The sequence below is a fragment of the Astatotilapia calliptera genome, chromosome 11, assembly GCF_964374335.1.
Source record: "Astatotilapia calliptera chromosome 11, fAstCal68.1, whole genome shotgun sequence".
NCBI lineage: Eukaryota > Metazoa > Chordata > Actinopteri > Cichliformes > Cichlidae > Astatotilapia > Astatotilapia calliptera.
Window position 1 is genome coordinate 31508945 of NC_137432.1, and position 19957 is coordinate 31528901.

General features: G+C 38.8%; 1 protein-coding gene and 2 non-coding genes across 7 annotated transcripts in view; all 3 read right to left on the minus strand.

The window, feature by feature from the left end:
• bbs9 (Bardet-Biedl syndrome 9) overlaps positions 1–17871 on the minus strand; it is a 171581-nt gene extending 153710 nt beyond the window's left edge. For 2 of the 5 annotated variants that reach the window (XM_080308476.1, XM_026183621.2), the window contains exons 1-6: positions 17732–17871; positions 16062–16180; positions 14875–15025; positions 10644–10708; positions 10151–10264; positions 2826–3000 (exon numbers count right to left, since the gene is read on the minus strand). In XM_080308476.1, coding sequence (XP_080164602.1) covers positions 2826–3000; positions 10151–10264; positions 10644–10708; positions 14875–15025; positions 16062–16173 — 617 coding nt within the window. In that variant the 5' untranslated portion in view covers positions 16174–16180; positions 17732–17871. Of the gene's footprint in view, positions 1–2825; positions 3001–10150; positions 10265–10643; positions 10709–14874; positions 15026–16061; positions 16225–17731 lie in introns of all 5 variants that reach the window. The other 3 variants (XM_026183620.2, XM_026183619.2, XM_026183622.2) reach the window with 2 other exon arrangements.
• A 606-nt stretch (positions 17872–18477) lies between these two features.
• On the minus strand, positions 18478–18549 carry trnap-agg (transfer RNA proline (anticodon AGG)). Its single transcript has one exon. It is a non-coding gene; the product is annotated as a tRNA-Pro (tRNA).
• A 430-nt stretch (positions 18550–18979) lies between these two features.
• trnap-agg (transfer RNA proline (anticodon AGG)) lies at positions 18980–19051 on the minus strand. The gene has a single exon. It is a non-coding gene; the product is annotated as a tRNA-Pro (tRNA).
• Between the last annotated feature and the right edge of the window lie 906 nt (positions 19052–19957).

Genomic DNA, 19957 nt, shown 5'->3' on the forward strand with positions numbered 1-19957 from the left:
ATAAGTATATTCTTTCACTCTGCTTTGATATTTCATAATTATTCCACCCTTCACTTAGATGTTTTACTAATCATGGGATAAGAGGTCAAATGACTGAATTAAAACTGGACATGCATGCGCACGTGTGTGTGTGGGTGGGTGTGTGTATAATATGAAAGAGGGCCAAAAAAGAAGAAAAAACATAATCACAGAAAGCCTTGTGTTTGAGAAAGAACCAAAGAAATCTGGTTATTCACCTGCATGAGCAGCATGTAAGGAGGAAGACAAATATCACTGACAGTGATATACACATACTTTTTTTCTATTTGTCATTAAAATACTGTTTCCAGTGAACATGGTGTGCGGGTTGGACTTTGTGTGTACAGGAGTGTGTGTTTAGGCAGTATCGGTCATCGTGCAAGTTTAGGACACTGAGGTTGAGGAAACAAACATCCCATTTATATGAAAGAGGATCTCTCAGAAAGGAGCACACACACACACACACACACACTTACCTTCAACATACAGATCAAATAAGCATATACATTCACGCAAACTACACAAATACACACTAAGCATGTACGCTTTCTGAGGTAACGGATAAACACAAACTAAAAGCTGAAAGCTGACGCCAACACACACACATACACTGTAACCAAATCAAGCTCTCATTCATCAGGGCAGGAGAAAGTCCAGCAAGCTAAATAAACTGAGCCAAGCAGAACTGTTTGACCAGTCATATGATATTAAATGTATAACAGTCAGCATGGCTTTGACCCCGTCATCTGATATGGTGTGTCTATATATTTCCATCACTCTGACCACATTCAAAGATTAGAACATTTCTAAAGTATCTAAATCAAAATTGGGGTTAAGAAAAAACATTTAACCCATACATAATGACTGCATAAATAAACAGATAAACATTTTTTATCCATTTATTTATTCGATTTTGCTAATTGGTAGGGTCTTACGTCAATACCAGTGATCTTGATCACAAAGTATTTTAGTCGAAAAGTGATTTGTTAATGCTCTCCCAGAACCGCATCATTAATGCATCCACTGTTTTAGTGCTAATACATTTCCTGCTGCTATTGTGTGATATGAAAACCATTTATCGTGCATCTGCAACAGGAACTGCTCTATGCTCATCACCAAATCCAAAGTCCACATGGAAAGAGATGCTTATGTAAGAGCGGATGCTTGGATGTGTGTTTTTATGTACTTTATGTGGCAAATGTATGTGTTCAAATGTTTATCCAAACTGTGAGGCACCTTCTAACAGTTCCTAAAGTCCCATACAAATAAAGCATTATTTCTATTAAAGCCATCACTTCTAAAATTTAATGCACAAATTTTTTTTTTGATGCTATATCAATTTAATTAATCTTCAAGCAGAGTGATCCTTGTTATGAAAATGTTTAGTCACACAAACACGGTGATAACTTGGGCTTCCTGGATGTGCAGCAAGCTTGAATATGGGGACAGGAAGAGCAAAGTATAAATCATAAATTGTATGTGTTGGTGACTTGTATCCCAAGGAGCAAAACACTTTTACTTCTAGCAATTTTTTTAACTTTTATTTTTTAGTAGGTATCCTAATCAACTGATCATTTATGTAGCACTTCATATCTTTAACTAATGATGCTCATCTGTACTGACTGAACAGCTCTGACTGCATGCTATTTAGTGTTTACATTTATTGTGACACATCAAAGTCTTGTTCTGGCTAAACTCTAAAGTCTCCACTAAATGTGAAGTTCTATTTATAGCAGAGACATTACGTTGGTTAGAGGTGTTTAATGCACAGTGTAAAGGAAATAAGTTTGTTGCATTCGTAATGCTGTGCTGTCATTTATGGAAAGCTTGTATACGTCTGCTGAGCTCTGTCTGATTTACTGCAGTCTGTACACTGCAGGGCTGTGTTTGTGTGTGTGTCCAGTGAGAACGGTGACGTCAGGGTTTCCACTGTGATATCTAGTCTGGAGAGTGTCTTGATACTGGTGGGGTGCACCCAGATAACAAACAGCTGGAAGAGAAGACTGCACGCATGCACAGCGTACACCCACGCAGTCTGTAAGACTTCTTAACGATATGCAGTCAGAGTGAAGTGTACATGTGCTTACATTAAAATGAGGTACTTTCCGATCAAACCATGTGTGCGCAAGTGCGTCTGTGTGTGTGTTTCGGTCCATCCAGACAAGATCTGCACTGGGAGCAGATGGTGTTCGGATGGTGGGGATTTAGTCAGCACTGCTCGTTAACCATCAGCAGCTGATACTGAAGACTGTGAATCAGATAACCTTAAGAAAGTTTATACTGTTCGAGCCTAAATATTACTTGTAAACAGATGTGAATTCCTTTTTAATAGCAACTTGGGGTTTTTTTCCATCTTAGAATAAAACTTCAGTATTTTCTAGCAACTAATATATAGGCCTATATCAAGGATCTTGCTGTTAGAAATCAGTTACATACATTCCAGCATACAACATTACTCCTCTCATAGTGCATACATACAAAGTCTATGCAATGAAGAAAATGGACTCGAAGCTGTATTGCAAAAATCCCTCAGCTGGGATTCTCCCATAGACTATGGACTCCTCTGATGCCACCAACAATCAGAAATGAAAGACAAGACTATTGATGCCATTTGAGGGCATCTGGAGATGTATGTTGTAGAAATTATTATGTGATGGACTTCACTGAAAGCTGTGAAAGTATTATACTGTAACTTTATCCCAGCTATCTTGCTTGCAAATATTTGTGGGATTACAACACTGCAGTCTTCAGGCAAGTAACACAAGATGAAAAAAGTTAATAAATAAATGAATTATAAAAAAGCCTACTTGTAGCTCTCCAGCTCTCGTGCAGAGGATACAGTGAGGAAGCTGTCTGTTCTGGGGTTGTAAGTCAGGGGACCAGGCAGCAGAAAACCAGGGAGGAACCTGCCAAAAGAGTAGCTGTCCTGCTCGAAGAACATCAGCATCCCGTCCATAGACTGGATACAGAGGGAATGATGACCTGATGGAGAGAGTGGGGGGCAGCAAAGTAGATTTATTCACAAGCTAAAATGTTTTGAACTGATAATAGCAAACAAAAACACACAAAAAACAATGTAATTAAATACAATGTTATACTGTGAACTCAGGTATGTTTTGCTAGGTATTTTCCAGTTTGGCTTTCAGAGAGAGGTTAATTTCATGTAGCAATTAACAACGTCGGTGGCGTAAAAACAGGTGGAGCTTCAACTTTTAAGTGTATCCTAAGCTTTCCCCCATGTTTCTCTGACACAATTTGAACAAACAACCTAGTCTAACATCATCAATGTCACTGAACAGAAACCATCTCAAAGTGTACACCATTATCTACATTTGTACAACTCATCATGTCCAGTCACTCTCTGGGACTTTTAGCTCCACCTTTCGAAACACTTTGGCCTTTAGACAAGGTCAGACTGCACAGCAAACAAACTAATTCATGTAAAGAATACAGGCTGCTTTTTTGGCTGCTTCATCTACATCCCTCAATAAAAAAAAACAACAAAAAACACTTTTTTTTAATAACACAAGCACCAAAGATCCTGGAGGACTTTTGTGGCTTTTGTTTAATTTCAGCCCTGATGTTGTGTTGTGCTGTGAGGTGCGTTACTCCCTCTGCCTGAATCTGATATCTCCATTAACACCTCCATACTCATACACACAGACACCTGGCTGTAAGTATAAATGTGTTCAAGACTACGTGTTTATTAGGAAAGGCCTGGTGTAGGACATACTAAGCCCCGACACACAAAATACACAGCAGCACACACTGCCATAAAGCAGTGGGGCTGTGTGACCAGAGAACTATAATTAGGCCTCAATGCGCTATTAAAACTCACACTGCCATCAACTAGAGGTCAGGGAGACAGCCACCTACAGTGCACACAAACACATACATACATACTTAACATCTATCACCAAGGATTTAGACAGAAAAGCCACACACTCCTACACACCTATTCTGTGTCAACAAGTATGTGTGTGTGAGAGTGTGTGTGTGCCTGAGTGATGAGCGGCCATTCAGGGTGGCCATTAACACACTGAAGGACAAGGTCTCATACATCGCAAACACACCCTGTGAATAAAAGTGTGTTAAACACAATATTTGATGGAGAGCCAACAGCAAATGTTGAAGCAGAATGTGCATGTCTTCATATGGGTGGATTACATCCAGCCACAAGTGTGTATTCTTGAGTGTGGAGTTAAAAAATATATATATCTGAAAAACAAATGTAGTCTTCTGAGGACCGAGTGCATTGTGTTTAGTTCAAAACTGTAAGTCATGAACGTCTGCTGTCCAAATGTCCTTAATGTGGAAAATTTGTGGAAATGCACAAGCTCCAGCCAATTATAGTGTTGACAGTGTCTCTTAAACACTAGTGTTCTGTATTTTCTTAAAACAGACCCAGACTGTGATTGTTTTCATTTATATTATGTTCAATATAATTAAATTAAAGCTAAAACAACCCTAAATTTAGCTGGCTGAGGTTGCCATAAAGAGCAATTTGTCCTAAATGTCAGCATACGTCATTTATGTTTAAAATTTTTAATTTAATAAATGGTGTTCTGTCATGAACAGGTGGATTCATTGTCTGTTTTCCACTTTTTTCTCTACTTGCATTTGCCTGTTGCTGTGTATTGTTTTCCTCATTCACACCGGCCTAGAGACCTGTTGGTGACTACCCAGAAACCGTTGGGGAAAAAATGCAGATTCCGGAACAGTTGTGAGTCATTGCTGGAGGTTGTTGGCTATTGCATGCAACTGATTGCTCAACTCTCTTTCATACAGGCCCAGAAATCTATTAGTGACCCGGTGATAAATGCAGTCACTAGTTAAAACTGTGTACTCCACAACTGGTTCATGCAGGTTCATGCAGTTTTGTGATCAACTGAGGAGCTTGGGTAGATAGCAGGTTGTGGTGGTTGCCAGTAGTTTCCAAGAAAGGTACGAACTTGTCTGCAAACAGTTGCAGACTACTCACCAGGTGGTAGTGAAATTGTGAAACATACGATGCAACCTGGGAATGTAGAGAGTTTGCATTTGAAGAAACAGTTGTGCCTTCTCACTGGAACCAACACATTTCAAAAGGCAAAGCTTTTACTTTTGAGGGAAACATTCTCGGTTTCCGATTTGAGTATGAAAGTAAATGTAAGTGTTTGCAGGCAACTCAGTGTCTTTAATGCAAATTATGAGCAAACAAAACAATTTGCTAGTGACTAAAGGAATCAAAAGGAGGTTTTTGACACCCTCTTTGAGACAGATTTCACCTGGTGATAGCTAGCAACCTCGATCAACCACACACCAAGCATTTTGCCTCTGGGTCACCAACTGGTCTCTAGGCCTGTGAGATGAAAACTTCCGTTAGAATGAATAGTAATGTCAACAAATGCTGTACCATCCAAAACGGTATGCTGTGGTAGGCAACTTCTTCTGTTGGTGGGAAAATATACAGTATTAAAATTTTATAAAGGTCACTAAGATTTCTTTGAAAATGACTTCTGGTTTTATAAATTTTATTTCCTTGAAATTTTCCTAAAGATGAATATTTTGTGCATTTTTTATAGACTAAAAAAAATCACTAACAATATCTATATATAATAATCTAACCTACAGTAGTACGGACATAAATAATGACTATTTGAAAAATGTACATTTTCAATTAAGTATGTTCTGATATAAATTCAATCAGTCACTCAAGGAAATTCTTCTGAAAAATTTTACATCACCATTTCTCCCGCAACAATAACAGATACTATCGGATGTTCAAGATACTAGCTGGATATTATCATGAGAGAGTAAAACAAAAAAATAAACTGCTAAAATATTTCACAACCTACTGCATTATTGAAATCCATCAATTATAAGCAACAAATCAGATTTGGAAACAGGTTACCGCATTATAAAAGGGAAAAACAGACAACAGCATTGAAATGATCAAAGTCATTTTGGTTTCTTAAGTCATTGTTCTACTCGAAACAGACCAAGACTGTGTGAACAGGCTGAGGTAAAGACCTGTCTCAGACAAACACTTCACCGATTTGTCAGGTTTCTGGATGTCATTTCCGACCCTCAAAGGCAGCTCAAGGGTCAAAACAACAGACACTCAGCACAGCCTGACATGACTCTGTATCATCAATAATAAGAAATACAGAGTGAAAACGAGAGCCAAGCTGTTTCATAACAGCAACTGTCCAAATGTAATTTCACACGCCCACGGCCAGGTATAGTGTGTCAAAGAGCCCAGTATGAGAGCCACTGCTCAGACACAGTGGAGGAAACAGGCCTGTATTAGTGTCATTAATAAGACTTGTTGAACAAGCACACAGAGCAGCCAACAAAGCACAGAGGCTGGCTGCACACTGCTGTGGGCAGCACCTCGCCTCTGTGTAAATATGAGAGAGAAAATGTGAGAGTGTGAGAGAAAGAGGGAAAGTTGTAGGTACATGTGAATGTGCTGGCTCGGGGACCACAACATGTGAGTGCATGCATCTATGTGTCTATATATATATATATATATATATATATATATATATATATATATATATATATATATATATGTGTGTGTGTGTGTGTGTGTGTAAGACCAGTCTATACTTCGACTGTAAGTGTGTGGCCTGAAAGTGACCCAAACCAAATGGCAGCCCAGCTATTAGAGTAGTATTAATACAGAGCTGCTATTACAGTGCCTACAGCACTGCTAAATGGGTGCTATTATAGACCAACACATGCAAACCCACACGCACACACACTCACGTGTAACAGCAGACACGACTTGCAAAAACACTCCCACACGCACACACGCTAGTTTCCATATCCAAACCAAGCAGCAACCTCCACGGGTGACAAATGAACCCACATGGATGTGCCAAAACTGCAGTACCTCTAGTGGCCACTTGAGGCTGGCTACAAAAGTGAGTGAGTACCTGTAAACTCCAATGTTAAAATGACCAACTTTACAGCCTTAAAAAGCATTCATACAGACTGGTAATAAAATGTTTTAGGCCACTACATAAGTTTACTTCCTTCACAACAGCTTTAAAGTGGATGAACCTTATTATAACTCCTCCATCTAGAAATTGGATTTAAGGGGCATGGCCACTTTGACTGATAGGTCTGTCCCCAGGCAGGCAGCCAAAAGCAATTTGTTTCTACTAGTCCTCAACTCTGCTAAATGTACTTAATGAGCTGGATCTCTCCACTGCATTTGTGCTGTTGGTGGCTTGTTGGGCATTTTAAGAGAATTATCTCATAATTAAAATGGATTGCTGTGTGGTACAGAATCACCAGGAAGTCTGTGTATCTGTTTTGATACATTTTTAATATTGCAGTAGTCTGTTACTTAGCACAAATTTACCAAGATATCTGTGTAGGGCGTTTATTCCTTACAGTGTATGCATGCAGCGTACTATCCAAGCTTTCTATTGTTAGTTGGTAACATGCCACTAAATTAATTCTCATCAAAATATGGTTAGTTGTGGCTCCAGAATACTCCAGAACACTTCCACAACACAAGCAAATGTTAAGGTTTCAAAATACAACCACAAAAATGGATGATGTCATAGTGACCAAATCTGTCTATTATACTAACTGTGATCTAAACACACAGAGTCTTATCACACAACATCTGTGGAAGAAATACATTTTCAGAAGTCTGCTCTTGCCTCAGAGCTGTGACTATCACTGTCTATGCAGTAAAACTACACAGAAAATACTGTCCAGTGTGTGTGTGTGTGTGTGTGTATGTGTGTGTGTGTGTGTGTGCAAGATAATCATTACGAGTATGTGTATGTTTGTGTTTCATCCAATCAACTGTGAGTTCGGCTCATTTTCTTGTAAACTATGTGAAATGGTGAGGAAAGAGCAAACAGCGAACATCTTTTCCCAATAAAACGCACACAGATCAAAAACTCATCTGCCCTTTAAAAGGAAAAGAGAAATAAAAATAGCCTCTTTTGTGTGTATGTAGTCAAACAGAACACAAATATCTTCAGTTATAAATGAAGCATTGATCGTTATTGGTATAATTTAGACTACAAAACTAAGCAGCTGCTACAGTAAACAAAGAAGACAGAAATAATGCAGAACAGTGCAAAATAAGTGGGGAGCACTTCTGTTGCACATCATCCTTTCCCCTCTCCTCTGTTTCTACTATATCCAATCTAAAATGCAAAAAAAAAAAAAAAATCCGTCCATAACAATTATAATCAAAAACAAGGTTAAAAAAAGGCAGGCAGCAAACTGAGAATTTAGATGAAGAGTTGCAACATCAAAATAGATTCAGATTTCCCCAAATGTCATTTATTTTGGGGGATTTTTCTCTAATAATTTTTTAGGATTATTGCCACATATATATAGTCTTACACTCATAAACATTTAAAAGCACTAAAAATGATCTAAAAATGTAAAATAAAATAAAAATTTTGAAAGAATAAGCATTACCATTATCTGCAAAATAAAGCATGTGTAAACATGCACACCATTCTGATGAAGCCGTTCTTGAACAAGGCACTAAATCTCTACTCAGAACTCCTTACTTGGGAAAGCTGGGAAAGGGGAATTCCCGTACAAGAATTAAAACAGGACCTCATTCATTCAGTATCAAGGTGAAATAGAAGAGCAGTTCTAGGGCCTGTACTGCCATCTACTGGTGTACACTATAGGAAAAGACTAGAGATGTAAAGTGAATACTAGTCTGTCTGTATGGTTTTCTGTGTTTACCGAGTTTCCGGTCAAGGGCTGTTTAAGGGATAAGACTTGGTTTAGGGGTTAACCAGAGGTTTAGGTTAGGAAACAGCATTGGGTTGAAACATTTACTTGTGGTTATAAAGTTCAAGGTCAAATGGTCAGGAATGCATATCTATTTTTAGTCATAAGTAAGGATCGCTAAAACATTTAGGTACACAGATGTCAAACTTGGACATGGCACAAAGACCCAGTTTTATTTACACCACACTACTTCACAACAATCAGCTACCTCATGTCATTTTAGACTGCAAGAACCCCAGAGATCACAAGTTGCCCTATAAGGAAGCACTTGGCGACAGTAGAGAGCATGGGTGAAAGAACACAAGTTTACATGAGAGCTCAGCTGACATCTGAAACACATCCTGCACAGTGTGGGGAAACCAGAAAACACGTGGACACAGTCAGAGTTATTGGTTTGTGGTATGTCCTACACACGTGCACTCAGTACAGGCCAAGGTATTGGTTTTGGTTTTAATTAGCCCACACTATTCTTTCTATCAATCAAATACACACTCAGATGAGCACTTGCACACAGACAGACAGACAGGCTCTCTAAACATGAAGTGAATGACGGATTCATCATGCCAGGCCACAGAGTCTGGCAAGCTCTCTGTTCACACACACACCTTGACAATACAGGCTTTATTTGGAAATGTCATTTTCTCTCCTTTAAAGGGGGTTCCCTGTGTTTCTGTGAGTGTGTGTGTGTGTGTGTGTGTGTGTGTGTGTGTGTGTGTGTGTGTGTGTGTGTGTGTGTGTGTGTGTGTGTGTGTGTGTGTTTCAGTGTGTGTGCGTGTATGTGTGTTTTTCTTGGATGCTTACTCCATTAGGGCTTTCCCCTACTTGGTTTTTCCAAAAGCCCAATAGACTAAAGAGAGCGCAGCTACATGACCTCTCTCTTTCTCTCCCTTTTCCTCCTTCACTCTTCTTATAGACTTTTATAGTTTTATGTATTTGTCCAGCGCTGCCAATTGCCTCTTATGCCAAGACACATGCACAGATGTTCACTAATGCACACCGCTTGCACTTCAATATATTTGTGAGGTCCCTCACTGATGTTGATGATAATCAACACAACTAAATGCCTATACTCAGCCTTTTGACTTTCCTTTATTAAATACTCAAAAGAAAAACCCACACGCAAAAGCTGACACACAGAACTTGTAAAGCAGTAAAAGTACCCTTTATAGCCAGCCACTATTCCTGGTGGACATAAAGTTTTCTTTGGTATAAATGACTTACATGTGTGTGCATGGCTTATGGCACTGCTGTCAGAAAGCTGTTACTAAGAGAAGTTATTATGCACCAAAATTCTTGTGTGATTCCAGGACAGCTTTACATCTCTCTTGTTTAAAACAATATTATGAAAAAAGTGAATTTAGTGTACCCGTGACTCCTCCAAAGGTGCCGTAAGTCATGTTGCAGGCTGTTCTTTGCAGGTTATGCTCATAAACCAACTTGAGCTGGTACTGGTCACCATGCTCCACGTTCCCTGCAGTGCCTGCATAAGGTTAAAAAAAACACACAAAAAACCCAACTTCAATTAAGAGAAGATATAATGACACCCTTAAAAGTGAAAACTGATCCCAAAAAGGGTGGCTGTGGCTTAGCAAGTGGTTTGGGATTTGAAGATCAATGGTTCATGTTCTCCAGTCTGCATGGTGAAGGGCAAGATACTGGACATCAAATTAGCCATAAGGCATCCATAAGCGTGTGAGTGTGACAGATATAGGGAACTTAAAGAGCAGAGAACAATCTGTGTATGAATGTGGTTTGTAATGTAAGTGCTTTGAGTGCTCCGTGGTGTAGAAAAGCATCTTATAACTATCAGTCCATTTACTAAACATAAATAATGAAAACCCTGTTTATGTAAATTTTACCTGATACAGAGTAGACTGACAGCTTTCTGGGGTGGAGAACAGCCAAGTGAAGAAGCTCTGAACACCTGAAAAGACAGCAAAGAAAGTACTAAAGCAGTTCAATAATACGATAACCTACAAAACTAAAACCCTTTTATCAGAATCAGAATACTTTGTGTGAAATTATGTGTTACAGTTACTCCAAGATACTGAACCAAATTTAACCAAAGATACAATATATTACAAAGTTACATAATATAAAAAATTGCTCTAATAGATACAAATAGCTCAATTATAAATATACTGAATATTAAAGGAGATTAAACATATTTGATTGACATTTTACTCTAAACTGTAAAACTTTGTGATTTGCATGTCCAAAAGGGTGTACTGTGCATTCGATGGAGAGGAATTATTTCCTGTGTTGTGCAGTGGTGCATTTGGGTAATGTCCTTTACAGCTTAACAGGACCCCATGTTGATTATTTTGGATGGATACCTCTAAAAATCCACAATTATTTAACAAGACCACCTAGTTATAAGCCAAATAACAGCTAAAATCACTACGCTAGAATAACACTAGAACTGCGGCCCTGCAGCTGGTAAAGATAGAGTTTCTTTCTCAGACACCAGCAGGGCAGATGCTTCCTGCCACTGTGGCTGAATCCATGTTCTTAACTCAAGGGTGGCATCCACTCTTATTCTCTCTCATTCGTCTAAAATAATTACTGCAACAGCTGGTGCATTTTTTTAACATTGGTTATGGTTTAGGTGTAGATGATGTTCCAGTGATGCTGATCCTAGATTTTTCACTTATTTACCTTGCCACAAAACCACTGAGACGGAATGTGTCCGCTTTCTGGGCTGAGAACAAATGCGTCTTACTAAGTTTCAACCACTGCAGTTATGTTTGCTGAGAGAACAACAACAAGGAACTAGAAAACTGAAAACCACAAGCTTTCGCTCTTTCTTAGAAAACCAAGAAAACAAAACCTTTCACCATCTGCCCACCTCGGTCTGCCTCCACAATATTTACAACGTGCTTTGCTATCAAGGCCAGCGTCCAAAATGTCCCACCAGTCTCTGAAGAATGCTGTGCCGAAAAACCGCAGGTAACTAAACACAACGTCTTCCAAACAGACTGATTTAGTTGGATTCTGCTCCCAGTGTGATGATGTGGGAAGCCTTCGAGACAGACCACAGCTTTTCCCAGAAACCTTCCATTCCAGGACGTTCCTGTGCAGCCGCAGCGAGGCAATGTGTGGTATTAATGTTGAGATTAATGTTAAAGAAAGGCAGCATCAATTTCACAGACAGATTCAAGTCCTTGATTATTTTAACAGATAAATAAAGGTTTGGATTTTACTGTGTATTTACTACAGTAAACAATGAGTCTAAAATACTACACATATTATATGAATCTCTAGTTTCTTTCATGGTTCAGGACTAAATTGTCACACTGGTGACATTACTGCATGAGTTGTACAGCTGCTGATTTATGGGAACTACAAAACTCCCTTAAGAGTCTGTGCCACATGCTGCTTGTAATGTTTTGAGCACTTAGGGCAACACCACATTTTACTATATTTACACAGTGCATGTTCTTCTTCTATGTCTTATCCAAAGAATTTCCACAATCACTAGAGTCAGAAAACATTATTTGACTTTGCTTTCTGTCTCACCTACCTTTTCCACATTGTCTTGTGACCTGCTGCCGTCCCCAGGTACAGCACTTTTGGATTTGCTGGGATAAAACTAAGATTTGCAAACCATGCCTTTCAATGACAATGACTGTATCTCTAGTGTTTTGATTTTTCTTTTTTTTTTCTTTTTGTGTGTGTGTGTGTGTGTGTGTGTGGGGGGGGGGGGGGGGGGGGGGGGGGTTGCAGCTACATCAAGTAGGAATTGGTCCACACTGCAATCAGTCATTGTCTGGAGCCCTTCAAGATGGTATTAAAAAAACATTTACACTAACCATCGATATTTGAACACTTAAGAATATTTCACAAAGAACACATCTAGCAAAAATTAAAAGTAGGGTCTACAAATTCTAATTACAAGCAGTTAAAGGTCCCTCACTTTCTCTTCATTTGTCGAGGTTTTCTTATCTCACTTCATTAACCGTCATGGATTAAAAAGGTATGGAGCCTGAGAAGGAGTGAATTTGTTAAGTTATTTATTTGAAGTTTTTTTTTAATGTAGCTGTAAAATATGAGTGCAGTGTTGAATCAAGCAAGCGTGTGTTTTAGTCATAACTTCAACTTTTCAATTACATATATAATAGAAAATCTGAGATATTCAATCCTTCAAAATCTTTATAGTCCTGCTTTAATTTCCTTTTTTTCCAGCTCTGAATAATTACCACAATAATCCTATATCTAATCAACACTGCCGTATCCCCCATAATTGCTTTTATCCTTCTTCCCACATTTACATAGTTTTGAAACCTGATCAATGTCTCTTCAAAACAAGTGATTTTTTCCTGGACACATCTGCACATTACACTTGACTGACTCGTAGTATCCAGCAATGCACGACCATCGCTGGAAGTGGCCCTGGGTTTTAAAACTATGCTAGAAACTCAGTGGTTAGCCTGACATTATAAGCACAACTATGTTTGGGCCACTGATAGATCGTGTAAATCATGAGTCGGGAGAGAAACTCCTGGCAATCTTGGTTTGAGGTTAGCATACTTTGCAGTGGAAAAAGATGTTAATGTGGTTGTAAGTAACAGAAGGGATGCTTTTTTCTATGAATGAAAAAGCAGAGCATTAAGCTACAAATGGTTATTTCTGCCTGGCATTTTAAAGTAAGGCTTTATTACAGGCTATACTATGAATGCTTATAATTCACACGAGGTCATGACACAGAGTTCAAGAAAGCCCTGTGATTCATTACTGCAGAAAGGCACACATATGTAACAGATGACACTGAACATTCAATTACAGGGCAGCTCCTCTGTGCATCCTGCTTCAGTTCCTAAAGCTCTATCAACTGCACAGTATCCTCTCTAACTGTGACCTCTGACCTGTTCAGCCACCAAAGACAATGCAAATATAAGACTGGTTACTTTTCAAAAAGACCTGTCTTGCTTTGCCTAAATCTGCAGTGATTGCTGGAATGGCTCACATCAAACACACATATTTGCAAGAATGATCTAAAAGCTCAGATTTCAGATTGATTTAAATGCTTCATCTCAAATCAAGCATGTGAACTCGGTATGATGTCAGTGAGAGTGGATGTATTTAAAGTGGACATGAAACACTACATGTCATTTCTATTTTGTACCAACAAGCAATGCTCTGTGAATGTATGCTCTCTGCGAAGCTGGATTGAGGACATACATGTTTCAAGTTAAAGGTTTTAAAGCAGCGGTTCCCAACCCCCGGGCCTCGGACCGGTACTGGTCCGTGAGTCGTTTGGTACCGGGCCACGAGAGTTGAGGCCCGGGTGTGAAATGTATGTTTTTCAGGGTTTTTATCGTTTTTCAGTGTTATTTTGTTATCGTTTTTATCTTTAACTCTGTTTTCCTGGGTCTTTTCACATGTGTTATGAATAAATCTTCTTTTTTTCGGTACCGGTACTAGTTTTATTTTGTTGTATTTATCCGCGACACCTTAAAGGCCGGTCCGTGAAAATATTGTCGGGCATAAACCGGTCCGTGGCGCAAAAAAGGTTGGGGACCGCTGTTTTAAAGCATGTGTTTAGAGCAAGCCCCACCAAACCCTTGTTTCAACCTTTTTGTGAGAGGCAACCAATCGGAAGCAAGATGGTTTAAAAAGATTTGATGTTAGCATTAACATCTACTGTCGACAAACTCTTTCTGCCTGCCTCTGTCCGTTTAAAAGAGCAAATGTGTAATTTGTGAGGTAGCACTTTTGTGAGACTGTGACTGGGAGTGCTTATATCAATTTGTCCTACACAACACCACCACAGTGGTCAAGGCCTGACATGGTGGAAGGCAGCCAAGAAGGCAGGAGATAAGGTGCAATGAGGGATTAGCAACATAATCAATGGTCCTAGTGTTAGAACACAAGGCTGTGGTGATTTGACTTGACTTATCAGGAGTGACACTAAAGACCAAATCCATTTTAGTTTCATTCAGACAAACTGAAAAGAAATGTTGACAAAACTTTGACTCAAAAAGGGGAAAAGAGCTTAATTTAGAGAAAGAACCAGCAATGACTACGGTACATTGTCATATGTTTTTGGTATGCTTGTCCACTGTTTGTGGGTTAGATTTGCATACTTACGAAACAAACTTGCCCAGTTCGACTTGGATGATGGCATTTTGAAGCTGAACTTCAAGCAGCTGGGCATCAGCTTGACCTCCTTCAATAGTCTTACTGGCATGCGGGGAGAAGATTCGCAGCATCCCCATGTAACTTCCCACTACAACTTTGTCTGCAAATTTATCATCACAAAGAGGGGAAATAGCAGAGAGAATAGAGGTTATTACTCATTGGTAGCAGTCTAACTTTTATTATTTTGGAGTTTGACATACTGCAAAGAAAAGAGGTCCAGTGGCTCAAGCGGTGTTACCATCAGCTCTTCTTTCAACCAGCTTGAAAAAAATACAGTTTAGCAACACATATTATAATGCAGAGTTGAACTGCAAATCAAAATGAGAAGGGTTTTATTTATGCTCCCATACTTCTGTGTTTTGGCTACTTTGAGGATATCTAAATGGGATGTTTTATGCTTTTGCTTTTTTTTGTTGTTGTCCTAAGCTTCAAATAGTGAGGTGACTTTGAAGGGCCATGAGTGCCGCTATCTATGAGTCAAAAGCTCAAATTTCAGATAGTGAGTAACGGCAGGTGTCCGTATTATGGCCATCTCAGGTGAACACCTCTCTCACTTTTGTGCTTTTGGATGGAGAAGGGCAGCCAATAAGAAAAGAGTTCATTTAAAAGGAGAGGAACTAAAGTGTTGTTCACACAAAGGACTGAACTAGGAGCCTTCACAAAGATAAATAAAGATAATTCAGGACTCTGAAACATCCATCCATCCATTCGCTTCCACTTATCCTTTTCAGGGTCACGGGGGGTGCTGGAGCCTATCCCAGCTGTCATAGGGCGAGAGGCAGGGTACATCCTGGACAGGTCGCCAGACTGTCACAGGGCTAACACACAGGGACAGACAACCATTCGCACTCACATTCACTCCCGCATTCACACCTATGGGCAATTTAGTCTTAGACTCCGAAACAATAAGAAGAAAATCTAGTTCAGGTTGCCGACAATCACAATTAAATTTAATAATAACAGTTTAAAGCTTCAGTTGGCAGAAATCTAGTAGTAAGTGCGTATACACAAATTATATCCAGTAGACACATTTAACTTGATGTGTTTTTATCCTGACAGAATAAACTAGAAGTGACGTACTAAGAAAGATAGATAAATGGGATGGCTAGTGTATCAGTTCCTCACAACACACTGACCGTGTCCAGTGCCACTGTTGTCCACGTCTCCAACACACAGGCATCCCTGGTCAAACTCCTCCCCTTCGCCAAGTGTTGCTGACCACCAATCACGTGCCTTGAACAGAGACATGCCGCCTCTATTTGACCAGACAGGAACACAGAAGAAGTGAAGGATTAGATGCTGTGAACAAAATAAATAACCACAGAATGTTCAGTTAATGACTTTCTCTATAACTGAATAACTATAGGTACAAAAACATTGTAGACAGATGAGCAAAGAGACAGAGCAGAGTATGCATCTACAAGGCATTAACTTTTCACAGCATTATCTCCTGTTCACTGAGCAGCTCTAGGTAGAACGCCAGAAATGTTAAGAGCATCACCACAGCAAGTATAAAGAAGGGTTAAGGACTACTTATTCACAAAATCAATCCACCATCTATTTTCCTTCATAAAAGGCTTGCCTTGAGCCATTTGCATAGTGACAGCTTGACCCACTACCCCAGGAAGCCCTAGTGCTCTGAACATAACACTTACAACTACAGCCAATGGCAGAGAAGGGAGCCAGTCATGTGACCTCAGGATTGTGCATGTGAGCATAGAGGGGGGAATAAGGAGGTGTATAGTTGGGGGCAAGCAGCTTTTCTACTTGCTAAGTGCTGAGCAGGTGGAACGGACAGTTAATCCATACAAAGAGAATCCGACCTATTCAGAGTGCACTGCCATGCAGGAAGGGGAGGCTGTTAAAGGAATACATTGACGAGTCATTGCATAAAAAGCAAGGTTTAAAAGGTTAAGAATCTGATCAGTATTACTCTATGATCAGAATAACTTACAGTATCATCCTCTGACTATTTGCATGGCTTTGTGCTAATTTACTGGTTTTGCTTGGGGCAGTCTATTGCTCATCAATGTCTCCAGATTAGATCAATTAGCTTTAAATATATTTTGAGGTTCCTTAAGTAAAGTTTTCAGCATAAATGAGTTACTTTTTAAAAATAAAAACCGAGACACTTTAAACCCTTTGTTAGGCAATTGTGTTTTTTTCTTTTTGTGAATGAGACTTTAAATTATGTGCAAACATCAGACAAATAAAAGTGGAATGGGAAACGTAATTTTAGCCCGTCATTTCCAATGGTTTGTTTCCCTAATTTCGGACTTAGTTCCACGTATTTTGGAGTCTTAAATGTGTGCACAATGCCTATAAATATTAAGAGAAGATAGGATCTTTCTCGAGTTAAATGCTACAGTAGAGAGTCAGTCCAACAATCAAAGAATAGAAAGGAAAAATAAATCAAGAAGTAAATTTATTGTTCTAGTCTGATATTAAATTTTGAAAGCTCTTGGATTTTAGACTTTTGTAATAGCTATTCAATTGTAGATTTATTGCTTCACACCCATAAGGACTCTTGTTTGGGCAACAACACTCTCCATATTTGTACGTTAAAAACAGTAAAGTTAGTGACACAAATTCAAGAACGGTTTTAAGTCGTTGTGAACCTGCACAGGTGAATTACCCTGCAATTACACTCAAGCCGGCTGAATTAACTGTAGCTTAGACGGCTAATTAGCTAGCCCTTCAAGTTCCCTAGTTACACGCTAGCAGATCAGAAACAGGGTCGCTGCTGTTTTCACGGTTTCTCATTTGATAACAAAACGCCTTTGTTATTGTTCCGGTTACCTCTTACCTTCACAGGAATGACCTAGTCCGAAAAATGTCGAAGATTCGTTACTTCTCGGTCACACAAACATCACATTTCTCACCCTCTTGCTTGCAGCCATCGTCCTGTTGTCATGGCACTGACGCTTAGCAGAGAAGCCGGGGGTTAGTGCGCATGAACGGAAATACAAGGGGGTGGTGTTTGGGAAAACGAGTTTTTTCGTGGACCAAAAAAATCTCACTCAAGCGTCTTCGGGTAACTCCACGGGGAGTGTTTTTTAAAGCATTATTTCTTTTAACTCTGTTTAATCACTCTGTATATCGAATCACAAATCAAATGTGAAAAAACCTTTAAACTTCATTAAATTTGGACAAAAGCAATGTTTTTAAAACTTTTAGATATTATTATTTTAGATTATTCTTCTGCCACCATCTCCGTGGCTATGGCATCTGTCACAGATTTAAATCAGAATTCTAATGGTGCTGTTCCTATCATTATTGATATTTTTCATTATTTCCTTTTAATAATTATTTCCTTTTAATAATAATAATTTTATATATATATAATGTGTTGTTTATTTTATTTTCATTTGTATATTGATAGAGATAAAACCTGTAAATTTTATGACAGTGACATATGTGTAGTAGGTAGGGTATTTAGTTTGTTAACCAAGGAACTGTTGAAGAGTGCACTTAAACCATTGGTATATCTTGGGAGATTCATTACACTTTCTAAATGTGGAAGCTTAGAAGTAGGATTCGCTCGAAAAGGGAGGGCTCGTCCGGGATTTGAACCCGGGACCTCTCGCACCCTAAGCGAGAATCATACCCCTAGACCAACGAGCCATGCAAGCGCACGTGAGCCTAGCCGATTGTGACGCATACGTGTTATCTTTGCTGTTATTTGATTTGCATGTTCAATGTGACCAAAATGATTCTGTACATCTGCACGTCGCGTTTTCAGTGGGAGAAACGATTCGTCACTTATCCAAGTGACTTTTTTTTCATCTTTATGTCAGCATAAGCAAGTATTACAGTAAGTACTGTATATCAGTACATATCTTTATTTTCTTTATCGACATATATCACATAATAACATTGCAGGAAAAGCATTGTAATGGTTTGCATTTGGCTATCCATTGACTCAGTCTGACAGAGTAGTAATTCTGTATTGACCCACTAAAGAAAAATGAAATATGATTCCAGATGTCCACTATTTGTCCTTTATAGTTTATGCTCGTTCAAATACAACAAAAATGAGTTTCTAACAAAATATGGGCTCGTCCGGGATTTGAACCCGGGACCTCTCGCACCCTAAGCGAGAATCATACCCCTAGACCAACGAGCCACGACTTCTAAATGTGAACACAACAATTTCTGGGATCCAAAGATGCCACGTTGATGAACTTTAAATTGCATCCCACAGTTCATCCACTCCTTGTCCACTGCCGCCATCTGCAGGACATCTTGTGATACACCGGCTAAATCATGACGTCCTGCTGATGTGCAATTGTCAAAATGAATAGTCCATATTCTAAAACATTCTCTTTGTGTGCACATTACATATGGTGCAATATCATTCACAAAAATAGGCACTGTGCACACATCACTTCAAAGACCACTAAACACATTTGTAGAAATGCAGTTACCATTTTTTTTTTTAGAAACTTCAGATTTTCTTTCTTTCTTTCTGGAAACTCTCTTAGTAGGCTTAAATTAGAAATTCAGTGGCATACTGAGCTTTCTTCCCAGTATAAAGTAATTCTATAGTTGCCTGAGTGAAATATGTTTGTTAATCTTGACCTTTACAATTTCCTGCTGACTTTACTGAATTATAATTATTCAAGTAATTGTAATCATTTAAGAATGTTGTTTTATTCGAGGCCAATTTTAATATTGGATTTAATATAGTATATTTATTAGTAAATTTGCCATTTTTTGATAACTGATTACAAACAGGTGAATACAACATTTATACGCAATAGCCACATCCAAATGTATCTGAACTAACTGATGGATAGCAAATATTTAATGTCCTACATTACATGATCCACATTAAAATCCCAATGAACCCAAAGCTTTCAGTTAAGTTAATCCAGTCTGCTGTCCACGCACGGCCTGACAACAATGACTTTATTATGTTTTCTTTTCACACCATAAAATAAAGCCTTTCAGCTTATAAAAATAAAACACACCAGTCTAAACTTCTGAAAATATCTCCAAATGCAGTAAAATAATATACATTTTGATACAA